This window comes from Pagrus major, chromosome 18 (genome assembly GCF_040436345.1).
Source record: "Pagrus major chromosome 18, Pma_NU_1.0".
Classification (NCBI taxonomy): domain Eukaryota; kingdom Metazoa; phylum Chordata; class Actinopteri; order Spariformes; family Sparidae; genus Pagrus; species Pagrus major.
Window position 1 is genome coordinate 30143972 of NC_133232.1, and position 16930 is coordinate 30160901.

A 16930-nucleotide genomic window follows, 5' to 3' on the forward strand; every position below is an offset into this window, starting at 1 on the left:
CCTGGGGATAGTGGCCAAGGAAAACAATACCTCTTCCTGTTTTGGTTGCACATTTGCAGACTTGCCTCCTTTGTGCTGTAATGCGAAAGGTGACTTCAGATGGATACATAAGTTAAGGCAAGAAGGACTACTGCCAGTTTAACCAAGGACCCGACCTTACTTGACACAACCTGTGACTTGACTTGCCCAAGAATAAAATGACTCTGGACTTGCTTGAGACTTGGATCAATGCAGTAAATGTCTTCCTCAAACTGTTATTGTTGTAGAAGAGATTTTGTCTTGCAATAAGTAAAATAATCAAGTGGAGTGAGAGAGTTCTTCAAGGATCATCAACACCAACACTGTGTCAAGTGAGTGGAAATCAGACATTTCTGTTCTGGCTGAAGCTAAGTGGCCCTTTAAAACTACTATTTCCGCCCTGGACTCCAACTCCACTACAGACACATTCTTGAGCAGACTGGAGGGAGTTGTGCCCATATTAGGAACATGTTACCTGATATCTCAACTGGGAGAGTAAAATGCCATCAGTCTGGGCTGCTCAGGGCGTGGCTCTCTCATTTACACCACTCAGCCCTTTTATCTCGGATAGATGAGTGAAATTTGTCATATCTACATTTTGGAGGGGTAAAAAGTTGATATTTGTTGGTTCATTTACTCTTTGGCAGCAAAAAATGACAGAGAAATGGAGGATCATTTAAAATTCTTGTGAGTGTTTGATTAAAATGTGAGAATAACATGTAAATATAAGACAGGAAGATGAGAAAGGTGCATCTTTCACAAGGTGCCCTCGGATAAAACTTTTTGAAAGTTAATTAATTCAATAATTACAGCATGAGAGGGAGTCACTCAGCCCTCATGTCACACGCTGGAGATGGTTTGACACATCAGAGTCAACTCTCGACAAAGAATAATTCATGCACACTTTTTATTCACACGTCCGGAGTGTTATCAGATTGGGAGTCGGGGGTGATCGATCTGGAAGACGTCCACAATGAAATGTAGTTTTAATGGTGCAAACTTTTCCCAGTTCATGTCATCGATTTTATTGAAAAACTCAATGTTGAAATTTCTATTAAATTCATGGGACCCTGTAAAATGTTACACGTTTGACGTTTACTGAGTGTTGTGTGGGGAGAGCTGCTGTTCAGCTGCTCAGAGCCGGCCAGCTCTGGTGGACAGAGTCGGGTCCAGAGCCAGACCTTCTGGAGGAATAAACACCTGGAGTCACATGGGACTCTGCGCTGATCTGGAGCTGCTTACAGAAGGCATGAGAGCGTGGAGATTACCTTTTAACTTTTGAGATTAAATAGTGGATTTATCTTCACTCCTGTTTATCGGCCCGACTGCAGCAGCGATCCAGTGGACGTGACCTCCATCGTCGGGTGTTTATGTGCTGTAATGTTGACTGCCGACTGAAGCTGGAGGGGAAATAAAACATTACAGAGAGGAGAGGGGAGAAAGAAGGGAGGGAACTGGAGTCTTTGGTGAGTGCTGAGTTGAGCGAGAGTTGACCTGAATTTAAAAAACACACACATCCTCAGTGTGTGCCATCGCTCGCTGGCTTACGATTAATAAATAGTAAAGTATTCTGGCTGTTTGGGTCGAATCTTATTTCATTCATGTTAAATTTAGTCTCATTCACCAACATCCTTCCTCACACTGACGGGAAGTGAGCGACGGGCAACCAAATGAAACGCACTGTTATCTTGAGTAAACTTTTTTAAAGTACATTTTTCTGGGTTTGAACATTGTTGGACATATTTGGATAATATGCGTACACAGCTTGAACAAAATATGTGACAAAGGTCTAAGTTGACTTTCTACATTTTAATGGTAAATTCTTACATATTATATCTTAAAATACAGGAAGACAAGGTACCCAAACTTGTAGAATTTTTCCACCAATTTTCCCACATTAAATCATTAAATCCCAGCCTTCTAATCCTGTAAACCTGCACAGTGTCTCCTGTGAATCATCCTGACAGGTTGCATATGTCTACAGGTTGTGACCGGCTCACTGTTTTTCTCTTCTCGGATTGTTTTTATTAAACCTTCGGAGGCCTGAAAAACAAACCAATTTCTAGAGCACAAACACCGCATGTGTATTTTCTCTTTTTCTGCTTATCATCTCGCTGGTTTATTTTTCGACCGTTTGGTGGGAACCACAACACAAGGACTATCCAGCCCCAGTCTAACCTTATCCCACTGGAATATTTAACAATCTTTAATAGCGTGTAATCTTGGGCTAACTGCCATATTTCAAGACTATGAAGATTATAAACCTGTTCTTCTTACCCTAATGAGAAAATCCCCTTCTGGAGTTATGCAACTCCAGTAAAATCACTTCTGGCACTAATCTTCTTTCATAATTCTTGTGGATGGGATGATCTCATGAGCTCCACAGATACATCCTTACACAACCCCAGACATCGATTAGAAGAGGAAACGAGGTAAATGACGAGGCCATTACAGCGAGGGCTTTAATCAAAAGCACAGGCTTCTGTTTATTGACCGTTGCACGCACATGAACAGGTGAGAGTATATTTACACAGATGTAAACAGTCAGTACCTGCAACACAACGGAGGAAGAGAGACAACACAGCGTCTTCCTCTCTCGCTCGCGCACACACATCCCATACACACTTGCAGGCATTAGCACACAAACCACGCATTCACACAGAGAATTTGCAGTATAAAGATAGAGTGGACTGTCTGAAAACACAAAGCACAGCAGGCCTCTTTGGTCAGCTACTTCAGACAAAATTTCCAATGATCAAAGCCTATCACGAGTCACCATTCAGAGAACAGAGAGAGAGAGAGAACACATACTGGCAGAGCAGTAGGCAAACACCGAAACCTATATCAGCTTTTTGCAGATTTCACATTATTTAATGTGTCAGTTGAAGAACAGTGGCACACATATCTGCTTGTATATATAGATATATATATTTCTTTTTTTGTTTTTGAATGATGAATGATTCATGCTCTGTAGAAGTCATCAGCATTCAGATGTTGCAAACATACATCAAAGTACCTGAATGGTAAAGTGATAAGATGGAACAAAGGCATGAAAAAGTACTTTTAACCATCTCGACTGCAATGTGGGATTCATTCGAAACTTAAATTCTACCGGACATTGATGCGAGATTCATTAAACTGACATGAGTTGTTTGACATTCATCTGACATTTTTCCACAACCTTCCAAAAACAATAAAAAAGGTAAATAATATAAAAGCAGCTGTTAGATAAAACAAACAACATAGCAAAACAATAAAACATTCTGGATGGAGAAGTGCAAATTCTTTTGTTTTTCTTTCACATCATTGTTTCCCTTCTACAAAATAAATTCAATAATAACAACAAATGAGAAGTGTACAACAATTTCGGAAGGAACGATTCATTTCCTGGGTTCCGATGTGGAGTCAAGAGGCATGCCTGATTAAAAACAGAAGAAAACACTTTCTATTGGAAGTTCCTGCACAGCAGAAGATAACTGTGGAAGGAAGCGCAACATCTTCCTTCCACCTCTGTATCATCTCCAACACACGAACACGCACACAAACACTAACTATGCATCTCTTTCTGTTATTTCTTTCGCTCTTTACTTTGACACCAGTTTCATTCTCTTGCATCCGTTTTGCGATGTATTTTTTCCTCTTTGGCTCACCGAGAGGATGAACTGCAAAACCAGTGTGTTTAACTACGTCGCCTTGTTCATGAGTGTTTTCTGGCTCCTGTCCTTGTCAACACAGCGTTGCCACGGTGTTGCCCTGTCAACACTTCCTGTTAAACCCCGCATTAACAGCTGCTGTACTCCGCACACAAATTAGATCACTAAACCTTCGTCCCATCCAGAAATAAGACTGCAAGTTTTATTCTGAACTTTTAATAATTGTGTGTATTCTTAAGACTTCATGCTCTTAAACTGTTAGCCCTCACAAGCCCAATCTTGTACAGCAGAGAGAAACATCCAGCATGTAAACAACGATTGTTGTTCTATTCTAGCAGTTTTCATAATGATAAACTGCCACAGTACCAACTTTAATATCTGCTCATATCTGAAATGAGTTGATTAGAATAATCATGGCCTTTCCCTGTCTTATTTACTGATTTTACGGACATCATTGTATAAAATTTAGGGCTGCAATTAATTAAGTATTTAGTTGCTCAGCAACAACAACAACAACAAAAGAATCAATCGGGAACAATTCTGATGATTGAGTCGAAGTATTTTTGAAGCAAAAATGCCTCAAATTCACTGCGTCCAGCTTCTAAAATGTAAATATTTGCTATTTTGTGCATAAATCTCTTTGGGTTTTCAACTGTTGATCAGACACAACAAGACATTTAAAGGGTAATTTCAGTATTTTATACAACAGGTACAAAAAGTTTTTGAATTGGTCCAGTTAGTTTAACCTGTTATTTGTCATTTACAAACTAACGTGTTAAAACACGAAAGTCACACAAAGTAACACAAATAACTAAGCGATCGAGGCAGCGGCAGACCGGCAGCTCCCGTGTTCTGCGAGGTAAAATGACTGTTTTTGTCAATGTAGTCTGGTGGCTTTGAAAGGGAGAGATATAACAGCTGTTTGTGGTTAAACAAAAGGATACTCTTAAAACAAGAAGGTCTATTAATGTAGGGATCACTTCCGGTGATCTCATACTGTTGCATCCCTCGTTGCAGCCATTGCAGCCTGTTACACAGCTGTCAGCTGAGGCAATCGACTGGACTGATTTCAAAATATTTTTGTATCTATTTTTGTACCACCAAAATATAATATTTAAAAATACCAGAATAACCCTTGAAATATATCAATTTGAGTTCTGGGAAATTTTATCTGTCATGAGAGTTTGTTTTCACTGGTAACAGACACTTTATAGGCCAAACGATTAATCAGTTACACAAAGAAAATTGTTTAATCAATAGTGATTAAGCTGGTTGCAGCCCTAACAAAATCAGAATGAGAGAAAATCAATTCTCTGATGTGCCAAAATTAAACTCAAAGAATGACTTGCTTCACCTGTATGTGTAATTCATGTATCTATATGCATTTCTGAGATTCATTCAATGCTAAAATTTGATCCAAAGTCTCGACATCAACGCGCAACTGTGATAGAAAATGTATTGAAAAAGCTAAATATGTAGGACAAATGTGATTCAGCTTAAAGTCCTTAAGCTCTGTCGCAAAAAAAGGATACAAAACACTTTTAAGGTTGTCTGCATTCGGTTTTCACAAAGTGTCCGAATGCAGGACAGAAATGGCACTAAGCTTTCTCCGCTAAAACTCGTTTGGATCTTGTTGTCAGAACAACAGCCCTTCGTTCTGCTGTGAGCAACATCAGCTTCTAAAATAAGGTGTAAAGCCCCTCTATGTCACAGTCAAAGGTCATTGGGAGAGATCCACGACTTTCACTGCCAGGTTACACTGCATCAGTACAGTGGCTCGCATTGTTACACACTATTTACAGGCGGAGAGGACAAACTGACAGCCCAAACACCCACTGAGTATATTGCTACCTTATGGACAGAGGTGTCTGTTTGTTTTTTTTGTATTTTTTTTCTTTCTTTTATACAAAGGAAAACTACAACTGCGTGACCGCCCACCCTGATCTGGCTCTGCTTCCCAGAGCTGATCCGTGTACGGGCTGCCATGCTTAAAACTACATTTCCCAGGCACTTGATTGTAACAAATTGTACAGTAAAGTTATCCACTGGGTCAGCATGCCTCTGATGCACAGAGAGAAGGCAGCAACATTCAAGGTCAGACCCGAAACACAAAAGCCCGTAACCTCCCACACAAAGAAAACAACAAGCATCCTCAGCATGCATATCAAAGTTATAGTACTCTTGTGATATACTGTACACCGACAAAGTAGCTAGTGGTTGCATTTACACACTAACACATGCTGCTAGACCTCTGTGCAATGCTACAGTAAGGTGACTGACTTTAAGCTGAACTAAGAAAAAAAAAAAACTGCAAATAAATAAAGACTATATTACAATTATGGCAGATGCCAGAAAGGTGTGGAAAGGAGCAGAACAAGAATGAGGTAGAGACAGTGATTTGCCACTAGAGCGAGCGAAAAAACGTGACTGTAAAGGAAAAAAAGCGAGCGGGATGAGAAACAGTGAAAGACGGAGTGTCAGGTACTGGTCGGTTGCTCAATGGCTCGGGTCAGTTTGAGTCGGACGGTTGTCTGGGTCTCCGGTGAAAGGTCTTCACATCCGCAAGCCGTGGTGGGGGTCCGTAAAGGGCGGCTCAGAGTCATCCATGGGCAGCACCAGGCGCGTGCCCCTCATCACCAGCTCGTGATCCCCGTACGTCAACTCTCTGTCCAAGTCATCAGAGGTGGCGGCACCGGCAAAGGCCGTGCCACCGCTCGTGTGGGCACCTGAGCCGTCCGTGCTGACTGTGATGTCGCCGTAGGTCAGGTTGATGTCACCGTCCGTCAGGATGAGGTCGGAGTCGTCATCCTTCAGCTGGCACTCATTCTGGTGAGAGGAATAATGAAAATGAAGAACAGGAAGTGACTGGACTACTCTGAACAAGGTGAACATTTGACCAATTAAAGGGGCACTATGTTGTTTTAAGAAGAAATTCAAGCTCAGAATTTTAATATTTCCAATATTAATGAGGTAACAATACAAACTCAAAAAATGTTTCCATAACTGAATAAACAAGCTGTTCTCAGAGGAAAATAAAGTCCCCAGAAAAACTGTTTGAAGCTAGAGAGGTGGCAGGGTCCGCCAAATATAAACAAAGTAAAACAGTTGTGTTGTCCTTTAAGGTCAGTTTGTTTTTCAGTCAGAAATTGTGTTTATTTACTTTGTTTAGACATAAAAAAAATATCTTTTTCTTCTGATTAAATGTCTTTCCCAAAACTACATAGTGCACCTTTAATATTCCCTCATCTGCCCAGTAAGACAAAATCTTTCATTTCAAACTGAACCTCTGTGCTTCGTGACTCATCTGAATGACTTTTTTCCATCCGTTGATACGATATAAAACTTAACAAACACAGCTGAGCCAAAAATAGCCCCTGCATGAGTCTGACCTCATATGCCTGAGGGCTGGTGAGGAAGCGAGCGAGGGGGCCGCAGCAGGGAGGCAGCGTGGCTGTGAGAGGGGGGCCGCTGTGAGTCAGGATGGGCTTCAGGTAGCTGGAGGGGGGGGGGGCTTGAGTCAAGGACATAATAACATAGAAAACAAGCACTGAGATAGGGAGAGGGTGGGGTTACACAAACAGAAAGATTTGTCTCAAGTGTGATTAATGAATAGCAACAAAAAATTATATTGAGGTCAAAAGGGTAAAATGATCAAAATTAAAGTAATTTACTGAAAATACGTTAAACTGTATGACCTTCATACTTCACAGCCAATAAAAGGGATCATTTGTCTTCTGTACATGTTGCTCCCTCTGCTGTCTGACACTGTGAAGTACAGCAGTCACTTCTCAACTGGAGCATGTTTGATGGCACCAGTGTTTCTTCAACGTACAGAGCTGTTGTAGTTTTTTTAATTTTTTTGCATTTTTGATATTAACCCAGGTTTCAGCTTCTACTCTTGTCCAATGCAACTGAAAAGGTCGAATCAAATTCTATAACCCAGATGTGAAATAATGTTGCTCGCCAAATGCTCTTACCATAACAGAGATATGGGCTACATTGTTGTCCTTTGTTTATTTGTTTGTTTTGGGCATTTATAACTGATGTTTCATATATGTATATATTACTTATTTAAGTATTTGTTTTAGAGGGGGTTGTCTTTCAGGGTGGGGGAAGGAAGGAGGGGAAACTCTAAAGCCTGGAGGGGGATTTAAGACCTTTTTTGTAAGGTGACTGTCAAATTAGACATGGAAAACAAATGTACCATGCCTGCATAATTAGGTTTACATGATCAATGTCAAGTATTATAAATGTATGTAAAGGCTGATGATTTGCTGTCACACTAATCCTAACCTCTAGTATCGGGAAAAAAAAATTGATCACAAAAATATTCATTCGACCTATTCTTGTTTTTGTTCTGGTAATTAGTGATTTCTAGACGAGGATTTCTGTTGTGTCTGTTGTATTTTGTACTTTTACCTTTTTATTTTTAGTTCCTCTGTCAGAGGTGCAGCTTTCTTTCAGAGGCCGATCATCTATGTGTCTGGCTCTTGTAACAGTTGTGACAAACTCATTATCATAGTCGTGACTAAGATTACAACAAGTTATTAAAAACAGGAAACCGAAATGGTTGCAAATATGTCTCATGGCCTCTTTCCCTTTTTTCCTGTCTGCAAAGGCCAACATCATTTTTTTTTTAAACCAAACAAAACAAACTACTTGAGAACAGACAAATGAAAAAAATCTTTTTTTCTTGCTGATTATGACATCAATATAAACTTATCATTTGTACTAATCACTTCCAAGGATACTTGTGGTCGAAGTTGTACCAAATTCTGAAAAGCCAGGCACTTTCTTGTTTGGTGCTTCTTCTCTCTGGGCCTTCAGTAATACTCATCTGTGCAAACATGGAAAACGTGGATTTAGAGGTTTTCTTACAGACATTACAGTATTTAAGTATTTCTGGAGGGGCACACTTACAGAGTTATCTTGATCAGAGTCCACTCCCACTCTGTTAAAGAAAAGAAAAAAATATGGAAATCAGCTGCTTAAGTGTTGTGAAGCGTGTTTCCCACGTTTAGCAAGTTCCTGAGCAGCAAGGCTCCATGTAAAGGTGGGCGTATTGAATATGAACAGCTTTAAGGGGCAGAGAAAAAGGTTATAATGAATGTTTTAACCTGAAAGGTGAACTAGATGCGTTAAACACATAATACCCTAATATGTTAAACCCCTTCAGTGTTATAAACAAATGTAAATCCAGTTTGACCCAGGGATGGATCTGAGAGGTGAGGGAGGGAGAGGTGTACCGTATGCGCTGGCATGACAGCATCTGGGTCGTGCCACCTCCACAGATCCAAACAGTGAAGAAGACCACGAGCAGAGTGGTGGAAAACATCATCTGACGGGCGTATGTCGCCGTGTCCCTGATGGACAAGGCAAAGGTCATCGCTCCTCGCAGTCCTGAAGAGCACAGAGAATGTTATACACAAACAAGTATGCAAGTTATTCTTTAAGACAGATCATGTGATCTCTATTTACAAGCCTTTGTTTTTTCTCTTTTTATCCATGTGAGGCTCACAGTGTTTAGGATACATATCTATCAGTAAACCACTAACCTGCAAACATCATCATGTGCTGGAAGTTTGATCTGATCTTGTTGCGTCGTCCCAGATTTAGAAGGAATGAGAGAGGGTAGATGTTCGCAGCTCGTCCCAGGAACACTGCCACCTGGGAGGGAAGGAGGTCAAGGAGAGGACAACGAAACAGAGCGACAGTGAAGCATCCTCACTCCGTGCCAAACTATTTACTGCCCCTTTAAATCAATTACAGCTTGCCTTCGGTTGTTAGGTATAATGCTGTGGGAACTTTCTTTTCTGGCATCGGAAAAGTGCTGATACTAGTGGAAGTTCCACATTGCTACGCTGATACTGACACATGTTGTAATGAAGCAGAGGATTTGTGTGCACCAGGTAGTTCACGTGCAAAAGATACAAAAGCTCCAACGATGAACATGGGATTAAAGACGTGGTTCTGGAAGGTGAACAGGGTCAGACCCATGTAGGAGAAAATGAAGTTCTCTGCCAGGAAATTTAGCAGCTCGAACAGCTGCAACACAAAACAACATCAATGCAACCTTAGTGCATGTGGAAACAGTTAACCAGTTAAAAACACTTGGCTTTTGTGACTTTGATTGCAATTTTACTTTTTACAATATAGAATAAATGCAGCAATTTTCTTTCCTTAATAATTCCCTCAAATCTGGTTTCACAAAGGGATCAACCAATATTCTAACCGGTGTTTTTTTGACCTTGTCATTGATAAGCTCCACCTTTAGCACTCTTTTTCTACTGTCAAAATAATAGTATGAACACAAGTCAGAATTTAAAGCATTTTGAAAAAGACCAGAAAGAGCAGTGGTGTGGCTGTCGTCCAGGTCTGACCTGTTTGGTCCTGTCCTGGGAGTCAGGAGACAGGTTGTTGAAGGTGTAGTGGGCCTGAGTTATTCCACAAAACAGCACTGCGACCACACCTGCAGCACACCAGGAGGGACGGAGACAGACAAGAGTTAGACGATCAATAACCACTGATTATTAGCAACAACGTAACCAAGTTTTTGATCCTCACAGGAAACTTATTTTGCGCTTTCTCCAAGAGTATTTACTGTCTTGCTCAAGAGCATGTATAATGTGGATGCTAGTTGGAGTGAGTGTGTATGTGTGTGCGTTACCTGTGAAGCCACAGGCCTCAGCCAGCAGGAATGTGCTCCATGACATGAGGAAGAACAGAGCCGTCTCCAACAGCTGGAAATCCCTCAGCTTAGTGAACTTAGTCACGTACGGACGACAGTCAAGGAGTTTAACAAGACACTCAGACACTGTGAGATGAACTCCTATTAAACTTTTATCTGTTATTCATAATATCAGAGAAACGGCAGGTGAACCTGAAAAAATAGGTGCAACAATTTCATTTGTCACAAAAGTAAGGTGATGTGTTACAAGGAGCAGTCCTGAATGGACTCAGATTTTAATGGAGAAAATGTCCTTCAAAATTATTGTCACCCATTTCTTCAAACCGGAAAAATATTCCATTATCTACAGACTTTTCACAAAAAACAATATCAATTAAACTGCTCTATTTGCTCTATTTAATGAAGACAGAACTATTAACAGAAATATTTACTAACAATATTGTACATAATTAAGATTTAATTAAAAATTTAACTGTGCTTATGCTTTGCTTTCATTTAGTCTAAAAAGGAATGTTTTACAAAGATTACTTTTAGTACAAGTAAATAAAACAAATAACGAGTGACACAAAAGATATGAGAGCGGTGACGACTCCTGTGGCCACGCCGAGAGCAAAGGAGCCGCTGAAAACTCCGAGGAAAATCCCGAAAGACTTCAGCATCGCCATGCCCTCAAAGGTGTGACTGTTGTCTCCTTGTGGCTGGTACGCTACGATAGACCTGAAGTAACACAAAATACAATCGTTTGATGAGAACTAGACGAGTTATACACAAACTTAACAACTTACAAAGCTTAACTTAAAGCCCGCACACAGAAAATGTGGCAGCATTTGTTTAATATGAAACAACTGCTTAACCTGAACTGTAAATAGTCCTAATACTGACAAATATTTCTGTCAATAGCTGCACATTTCACATCTGTAGCAGGTCTCTTTGTACAGGAACTTAAATTCAGATGTGCCTCTGTAGGCCTTCACAGCAAAAAAACTTTCAGATAAAGAACAGCGGATCAATGTAGAGGTAAGAGGGCTGGAACCAAAGATTTTCTATTTGGATAGTTCAGTGTTAATACTCAACCTAGGACAAGGTGGCTCGCTTTTAAAAGTCTACTGCAGTGGTATTGCTTGAATTACGTACAGGTTTTTAGTAATGAAGCCTTGAGACAGAATTGCTGCCGGTAAGTTTCCACTGATGTCAGGATTTCTTCCTGTCACTATGTTCCCATTGTGTTGTATAGCCAAACCACCGGTGCATCCGGTGAGTCGGACGAATTGTCCCATAAATGCTGTTACAAAAGTGGAACAATAAATAATAAAGAACACTAAATGTTATGCTGTATTTTTGGCTTACTTTACTGCCCTTTACTGACTGTTTTCTCCAGATAAACATCATTACATGCTGCAGGTACGTTCTGCAGGTCCAGCAAGAAAACTGACTACAGAGCTTTATCCTTGCTATAAGAGAATTTAGTCCAAATAGGGGGATGCTTCACCTACATGTAAGTCTGCTTTGAAAGACAAATAAAAATGTGATAAAAACTGTCAGTTTATACAGCAACTTTGTGACCCCTGGCAGTAAAGTATCAACACCGAACTGTCCCAATAAAGTCAAACTTAAAAGAAAAAGACGACACTTCTCAATAAACTTTGGAAAATAAGTAAGTTCCTTTATTTTAAAGTGCAGTCTGAGTTGAGAGGCATTTTATCGCAGCAGAGTTATTTAAAATTTAGCAGGGTAGTTGTCAGTCAGAGAAAGCAATTATAGAAAACAATTTTTCTTTTTGCCAAAGTACTTTTTGCGATAAAATGGAATGAAAGTGATATATTCACCCTCTCCACTCACAGTCCACACAACTCACAAAACAAATCACCAGGCAGTTTGTCTGTAAGCATTCCTGGCGTCCGGCCCTCGCCTTGGCTTCGGTGTATACAGTTTCTTCAAAAGATAATAGGAATGTGTTCTTAGCTGGCTCCCAGCAGCAAAAAACTTGACTGGTAAAAATAAAACAACCCAGAAATAAATGAATAAATAATGAAATCTTCTGCATCTCTAGCTGAATAAGCCAGTGGAAAAACAAATGGCTGGTGATTTGTCATGTCTGTCCCAAGGCACCGCAAAGGCACACAATGCCATGCTCTACTTAGTACACCCGTTCAATGGGATGGTCAGAGTCTCTCCGCAGGGACCGGCCCCTCCTCTCTGCCTGCTATTATAATTTACAATTCTGTGGAAATAATAACAGTCCAGTGTAGAGGAGGAGAAAAACTGAGCGTTAGCTTAGCGACCACCTTGTGTTCAGCACAGCGCTAATGAGAAGCTGATATCAGATTAGTTAAAAGGTCACAGGCATGACTTGCACATTCGCCATTTCTCTCAATCAGTTACGTAGCAGCTTTGTACACATTCGGGATGGTTTGGGATGGATGCAGACTCATAGTTTGAGTGTGCTGTCAAGAAGACAGATGACTTACGAGGACAGAACCAGGGCCACGGCGTCATTGAGCACACTCTCTCCAAACAGCAGAGCATACAGATCCACGTCCACCTGCAGCTCGTTGAAGATAGCCAGCACCGTCACTGTGGAGCAAAACAAACACGTGAAATACTTCTGATATTCCTTCATTTTACAACAGACCCAAATAATGATACATATCACTGAGCAAGATGGAGGCAGGTTGAAAGTGCTGTGTTTCAATTCTAAACTCTATACTACAGATGGACCAGTAATCAGCCTGGACGATATCAGAATCTATGTCTTTTTGTCTCTTTGCTAATAAAATAAATTAATTTAATATTGTGCTACTTTGGCTCTGATGCAGCAATCTGTCGTCTAACTCAATGTCCCGCCCAAAACCGTATCTGATTACATATTTTACATACATATTACTGCTTAAAATGTAAATAAAAACAGAATGCAATGATTTGCAAATCCTTTTGGACCTATATTAAATGTAATAATAATAATAATTATAATAACAACAACAATAGCTTTATTTATATAGCACCTTTCACTCAAAGATGCAGCCCAAATAGCTTAACAAAACCAGATATAAAGAATAACAGGTTAAAACTAGCAACAATTACAATAATTTAGAAAAACAAGCAGTAAGACGCAAGAATAAAATATATATATATAAATACAGAACGAAGGATAGATATTTAATGTTCAAACTGATAAACTTAACTGTTTTTTGTAAATATACCCTAATTGTGATTTGATACCTGCAACATGCAAAGTCAGAAGAACCAAAACATCCAAATATTTTTGGAATTGGGGTTGTCCCACCTCAAAGAATTAATCAATGTGAAAAAGTATGACCTCAGTTATTCTTATACTCCATGAACTTCAAGCTTTGAGCAATTCAAGAGATAAAAACTGAATCCGGTTTATAATTAGTGTAACCTCTACACAGGAAAAGCTTTGCAAGTGTACGCACCGGGGTCTGTGGCGGAGACGATGGCTCCAAAGAACAGACAGTCGGTGAAGAAGAAGTCTCCACCCAGCTGCCCCACCTTCTTCATGAGCATCACGCAGCCGTACATCAGCAACCTGACGGAGGAACAGCCGGTGGATTAGCATGTCATCAAAAATCAACACTGATATTATTGCCATCATGGGCACTTTAGAAATGTGACAAATCAGAATAATAGTTTTTATTTTTTCTTCGTAGCGAATTAATAATCTTACCCAATGACAAAACAGGAAATAACTGTTCCCAGAAAGGCATAGGCCAGGATGGATCCCATGTTACGGAAAAAGTGTCTCTGAAAGACAAAACAATTAAACACATCAATAATCGTCTGAAGGATTAAGTGTAACTAATTTTACTAAAGTGTCTGCTTTGACATTAACAAGCATTTAGTTTTTAAGCAGCATAAGAGAGAGTGCCTAAAAAACTACTGTACCCTTTTCAAGCTGTAGCCAGCGTGGAAAATGATCGGTGGGAGGAGAATATTGAAGAACACTTCAGGGTCAAAGGTCACCTGAGCCACACACACACACACACACAGGATCATAATACAATCACAAAAAATGACACATCTGGGACATCATAAAGTCGCTTCCAGAACAATCAACAAAACACTGTTGGGAAATGGGGACAGCTTCTGTACACAGGGACATGAACAGTATATTAGCTGTATTAAATGTTGTCTTTATGAGATGTTGTGGATTTAATTCGTAATAGATGACATGTGTGGTGAACGAACCTCAAACAGTGAAGAACAATGGAACAACTTGAAAGAACGCAGCCTCTGTGGCACTTTCTTTACACAGTTCTTGTTTTTCGGGTGTGAATCTCACCAGCACACGACCACAGAATAACAGTCTATAATAGTCACGGCTCCAAAAAGTTCAAGCAGCTCTCTCTTTCATTGAGAGCATCCTTCTGCCACTGATCTCACCATAACTTATACTCCTTTCTTAACATTTTGAAAACTTTTTACAAAAGTGTTTTTTTTTTATCCAGCTTTAGATTGCAGATCCGTAAATAGAAGATATATTCAATACATTTAATGTGGAGAATTTGTGGTAAATAAAAGATACAACAGCCAATGAAATATTTCACTAAGGACATGAAGGTTGCAAAATAGTTGATTAATCAATTGATATATTGATTGTTTCAACTCTCCAGTATATTACACAGCTTCAACATGAACTGTAGAACAAACATTCAGCATGAGTATGACAAATGTAATCAATGATGGCCCTTCGCAACTTCCTGTGCCGTGATGGCCTGTACCTTTCGCAGCATTTCATTATCTTGCACGTTGTCCACCTCGTTGGCATTGATCTCTCCTTTCAGAGTGTACTCGTAGTATTTTCCGCTGATGTTGATCAGCAGAGTGGCGGGGCTGGCATTAACGGGGCAGCCCAGCGTGACGTTGCTGATGTCCCGAGGAACGTGGATGCCGTAGCGCAAGACCACGCCGACAAGTAGGCCTGAGGGAAGAGGTTAAAAAGAGGCAAGACAAACAGGACACAAAGGGCAGAGTTGATTACTGTTGCAACAAGGAGGCTAAAATCAATGAAGAGATGTCACAAGGAGATGTGGGGGGGTGCTTAAATTGAGGGATGGGAGGGATGGAGAAAAAGGAGATTTTTTTTTAGCCTCACAAAGTGAAGCTAAAGGGCATGAGCCCAGTTTTTGGTCACCTTCAGGAATATAACTCCAAAATAAAACATGTTGAGCCACTGTGCCCTTAATCTGGATGAAGCCGAGTGGAGCTATGCCTGGAATGACATGAGCTCACCGAACAAACACTACGCACTTACCAAGATAATAACATGCGACTTCACACCCTCACAGGAGCAACACAACTAACCAGAAAGTGAGGAGGTGTCAATCAGGCACAGTTAGTGCATGTCCAGTTGAACTTTTTTTCATATCAGACATTTTCACTTGAAAGCAGGAGGATCTACTACCGCAGCCAAGCAGGGGAGCTAAGGTGAGTAAGAACACCTACGGGTGTGCTAGCAAATATTTGACTAAATCATTGCAGATATAAAAAGTAACATGACTCCACTACAGCGTGACCAACTTACTCATACTCACTGCTCAGAGAATTATTTTAAGGATATGAAATTTGACAACTCTCCAGAGGTGCCACCGTGTCATACCCAAGTAAGAACTGAAAGTAAAGAGCAGTCACAGGCAAGTTAGTGTTAGTGTTTGTCCTATCAGACCTAGGGAGGGTTTTTTTAGTGAAGGAGGAAACAGTCGACCACAAATTGTGCATCCTGCTCCATTTCAAGCACATCAATTGTTGGCCTTAGGGAAGTGTAAATGAACGCTACAGTGGGGGGCCACAAGCACTTAATGCTTGTGAGTCGTGCAGGGTGCAGACAAGGTGTTCATACTGTCCTTAATAAGCTTCTTTTTTTTTTTTTTTTGGCTTAGAAAGAAGAATGAGGCCTGGCATTGACATCCAACCATCTAACATCTAATCACGGGCACCACATGAAAGTAACGACACTGATGACGTCTCTCAGCATCTCACCATAAATCATCGCCAGTCCAGTTTCGTGCAGGAACCTGAAGCGCCGGTGTTTGAACAGCCAGATGGTCAGGATGGTGAGGGTGAGCAGCAGGATGAAGATGAGCAGGTCCGCGCTGTCCTGCCTGTGGCTCTCCTCAGCCTTTTTCTCGGTAACGATGTTCTCCATGGCACTGTCCTCCTGAGGTGATGATGCTCGGCACACACAGATGCACACAGACAGGCTCACCAGCACGAGCAACCACAGCGTCCTCGTTGCCCTCCAGGCGCTGTTGACAGTCACTTTAAACACCATTTTCGGCCGCTCGCCAGTCAAATGCTCCGGTGTCGTCGAGGGGAAACAGCAAACTTTGGGCAAATATTATGCACGAACTGGGAGGAGGAGGGGGGAATACAGAGCAGAAAGACGACAGCAACAGAGGAATCAATTCCGGCCCGGAAGTGAAAACTATTTTTTTCCAGAAAGTGTTCGATGTTTATTTCAATTTAAAAGCACCGTAGCGTCAGGTTGCTTGTTTAAATCAACTATAAACGACACATCTTGGCTTTACGTATTGTGTATAATTTATACTACTTG

General features: G+C 40.6%; 1 protein-coding gene across 1 annotated transcript; it reads right to left on the reverse strand.

Moving 5' to 3' along the window:
* Window positions 1-2479: 2479 nt before the first annotated feature.
* slc9a6a (solute carrier family 9 member A6a) lies at window positions 2480-16780 on the reverse strand. Its single transcript, XM_073487431.1, has 16 exons — window positions 16357-16780; window positions 15099-15298; window positions 14263-14340; window positions 14045-14121; window positions 13794-13906; window positions 12828-12933; window positions 10935-11076; window positions 10339-10444; window positions 10052-10140; window positions 9603-9716; window positions 9227-9338; window positions 8918-9071; window positions 8592-8622; window positions 8423-8508; window positions 7061-7166; window positions 2480-6497 (listed from the first exon to the last, which is right to left on the reverse strand). The coding sequence occupies exons 1-16, from the start codon at window positions 16646-16648 to the stop codon at window positions 6225-6227; spliced, it is 2079 nt and encodes a 692-aa protein (XP_073343532.1). The 5' UTR covers window positions 16649-16780; the 3' UTR covers window positions 2480-6224.
* Between the last annotated feature and the right edge of the window lie 150 nt (window positions 16781-16930).